The sequence below is a fragment of the Quercus suber genome, unplaced genomic scaffold, assembly GCF_002906115.3.
Source record: "Quercus suber isolate HL8 unplaced genomic scaffold, Cork oak 2.0 scaffold_6, whole genome shotgun sequence".
NCBI classification, from domain to species: domain Eukaryota; kingdom Viridiplantae; phylum Streptophyta; class Magnoliopsida; order Fagales; family Fagaceae; genus Quercus; species Quercus suber.
The window spans coordinates 95,826-99,689 of NW_027069472.1; the positions used below are offsets into that span (position 1 = coordinate 95,826).

Here is a 3,864-nt window from a genome sequence, read left to right on the forward strand (position 1 = left end):
TATGTCAAAATTTAAGATTTCTTGGGATCAAAGCTATAATTTAAATTTATATCCTATCACAATCATACTCAGTACTAACTAAAGATTTTAGTGCCATCCAGATTGTTTAACAGCTTCTTCTTCTTTTTAATTTTTGGGGAGCAAAGTATACTTCAATACGTTACTGAATTTGATCTTGATTGAATGGGTCCATAGTTATTGCAAGGCCGGTCGGCCCCCACCATCCATTACCAACTCACTGAATACCCTTAAATGATTGGGCCCCTTTTGCTTGTGAGCCATATGATCCTTCTAGTTTTCATGATATACTTCAATACTAGTGACTACTCACAAGTAAAGTGGCAGTTGAACTTGTTAATGATGAATTTAAGGCCATTTTCTGAAAAACCAAAGCTCCACTACTACATTATATATATACACCCCTAGGCTAGTCTCAAATTTGCATCACTACAACATACATTCAAAGTTCTCTCTCTAATTCTCATTTTGATTCTTCTATTACATAAAAAATGGCTTCCACTGGTAAGATGGATGTAGAAATTGAGGTGAAGTCTCATGCAGACAAGTTCTTTGAAGCCCTTAGGGACTCTGTCAATGTCCTCCCTAAGGCCTTTCCTAATGATTACAAGAGCATTGAAGTTCTTGAAGGTGATGGGAAGTCCACTGGTTCTGTTCGCCTCATACATTATGGGGAAGGTAATTTTGGTCACTCTTTTGTTTAAAGGTTCAATCTAAGATATATATGACCTGCATATTCACATTGATACAACTTAATCTAAAAACTTAAGTCTATGATTTTCGGCACGTGTCATATTAATTTTTTTTTTCTATATTGGACTTCTATTTGCACTTGTATATCCAATAAGTAATGTAAGAGGGTGTTTAGCAAGCCTATTAAAAAAAATTGTTTTCTTCTTTTTTACGGTACTTTCAGTAAATAAGTAAATCAATGAAACTCGTCTAAAAAATTGTTTTCTCTCTCTTTTGTCTTTTTTTTTTCAGGTTCTCCTCTTGTGAAAGTATCGAAGGAGAAAGTGGACATACTGGATGAAGCAAACAAGACATTTGTGTATTGTGTGATTGATGGGGATCTGCTGAAATTCTACAAGAATTTCAAGAGCAACATTACTGTAATTCCAAAGGGAGCTGGGAGTCTTGTGAAATGGTCCTGTGAATTTGAAAAGGCTAGCGAAGAGATTCCAGACCCACACCTCATTAAGGACTTTGCTGCCAAGAACTTCAAGGAGCTGGATGACTATGTTCTTAAGGCATATTAGAGGGCACTCTCATTTCCATTTGGAATGTTTCTGGTGAAGTGAAGAAATTATCAATAAACAATAAAATTGTGTTTGGAGTACTGCACTCTTTTCAGTTCTTAGTAGTTGTTACTTTGGGGTACATGTTCCTTCTTTGTTACGTAATGTAATGGACGATGATGTTCTTAACTTCTTATTTTCCTCCTATTGTTTCCTTTATTTTTACTTATATATTTTGTTAGAAGTACATAGTTAAATGATTAAATTTATCGTATTCCAATAACTTGAACTTTTAGGACAATCGATAATTTAACATAGTATTAGAGTAAGAGATCTTAAATTTGATCTTTGTCTCCTCTAGTTTACTTCTCATTTAAATTCTCACGTGTTGGACCTCACCTATTAAAAGGTAGTTAAATAATTAAATTTACCATATCTCAATAGTTTAAACTTTTAGGACAATCGAAAATTTAACACATTTAAAATTTTAAAAATGATTGAAATACATATTAATTTGGTAAACATGGGATATAAGAGATTGCATTTCCAGCAAATTTTAATTTCTTTTATCTAGTGTGGTTAGTCATGTCCTATTTTATCAAGGTAAAACTATCGGAAAAAGTTTACCTTTAACCCACTGATTGGCGATTGATAAAACCATATAATTATACTTTTAGTCACATTACTCATTTAATAAGTTATATGACTTGTTTAAATAATACACTTCATACCTTTAACCCACTGATTGGCGATTGATAAAACCATATAATTATACTTTTAGTCACATTACTCATTTAATAAGTTATATGACTTGTTTAAATAATACACTTCATAAACCATCACGTAATGAGTTAGAGTTTAGAAGAGATTCTTCAAACCGGTTTGGTAGAAAAATTTGCCCTATTTTATTTACGATTCTTGAGTGGTAAATAAGCTTGTTTTCCTTGCTCAACTTAAGTTCAAATACAATTATTCCGTGCGATTATGCCAACTTTATGGAATAAATCAGATTACCTTTATTAAATAGAAATTATTTCGTTCTCTCATTGGTCTTTCTAATTAATATAAGTAAGTAAATCGTTGTGGGTTCAATGATTACGTGAATTTCTTAAAATTAAAATTTGTCAAATAATAACACTTTTTATTGGTTCGGTGTATTGAATAATTTCGCCTCCTCTTCAAAGATGCTGTGGAAAAAAAAAAAAATCCAATTGGAAAAAGAAATCATCAGAAGTTATGCACAGTAATATTTCCAATTGGAAACGAAAATTTTAAATACCTTGTTTTGACCTTTTGCAATTAAATATAAATAGAGTCCTATTTAATTTGATTTGATTTGATTTGATTTTTATTTTTTTAATATATGAGATTGAAATTCTACTCTAATCTAATTTATTTAAGTGTATGTACGTATGTGAAGTTCTCTCTTAGAGAATTGAATTTCGATTTTTCTCTCTCTTATACCTCACTAAAACTAATATTTGTGACGCAGAAAGTGCCCCCATTTGATCATCTTGGCAAACAAATATAGTGCGCATAAATAAATTTATTATTGTTCTCAATCACTCAACTAATAAACCTAGTATAACTTGTATAAGGCTCCTTAAAATTGGAAAAGGATACTAATGAAAGAGGATCAAAACACAAGCAGACCCCACATTTAGAACTGGGGGATGAAGCTAATTGATCAGCATGTCCCATTACATTCAATTCCTGGGACCCTCCTCCAGTGGCTATCATTCGAAACCAACCTTCGCACCAAATGCATTGAAAATTATGCATTGGTTGTACTCGTAACAATACATAAAATCCCGTGACTTTGTCTTAATGAAAAAAAATCAGATCTGCACCAAAACTATCGGTATTTTAATTAATCACATAGCATTACACATCATACAAATAGGAAGTGCAACACAAACAATCAAGCATGCAATAATCATACATTTACAAAGGTGGATATATTAGGTAACCTACCAATCTAGATCCTAAGAAGCGGATAATTATCTAATGAAATGGTCTCATGAGATACCAACTAGTAGCCGCAACGTGTTCCAAACACTTCCGGCTTCGTTCATTGAAATACTCACTGCAGGAAGGACGTGTCCTATATGTTCAATTACATATCCAAAGTTAAAATAGATAATTAATTTGAGTTAAAATTTGCTAAACTACACTTTGGTCTATAAAATTTGGGATAGATTAGATTTTTTTCCTTCAAAATTAAAAAGTTATAATTCAGTCATTTAAATCTTATAAAAGTGAAAAGTTTTGTGTGTTTATCTATTTTTCTTTTCCTATTTCTTACTTTAAGTAAGACGATTTCGTACAGTACCGGCCAGTACCGCCGGAATATTCCGTTCCGGCACCTTAATCGGTACCAAAACAAGGCTGAATTGTACTGCCCCAAATACCGGAGTGTACCGGCTCATTTCAGCTGTTCCGGCAGATTTCGGAGCTTTTGGGCGATATTTGCATTTTCGGCCGGTATAAATTTAAATGGGTTTTTTTTTAAACTTTATACTAACAGCAACTAATGGTCATCATTGAAGCATCAGTGTGCCAGATCATCAACAAAATCATCTTCTTCTTCATTTTAGCTACTTAAATC

The 3,864-nt window shown here is 32.4% G+C and overlaps 1 protein-coding gene across 1 annotated transcript; it reads left to right on the plus strand.

Moving 5' to 3' along the window:
- Positions 1–346: 346 nt before the first annotated feature.
- On the plus strand, positions 347–1,445 carry LOC136067281 (MLP-like protein 423). The gene is made up of 2 exons (XM_065772890.1): positions 347–696; positions 1,003–1,445. The coding sequence occupies exons 1-2, from the start codon at positions 510–512 to the stop codon at positions 1,275–1,277; spliced, it is 462 nt and encodes a 153-aa protein (XP_065628962.1). The 5' UTR covers positions 347–509; the 3' UTR covers positions 1,278–1,445.
- The last annotated feature ends 2,419 nt before the right edge of the window (positions 1,446–3,864 follow it).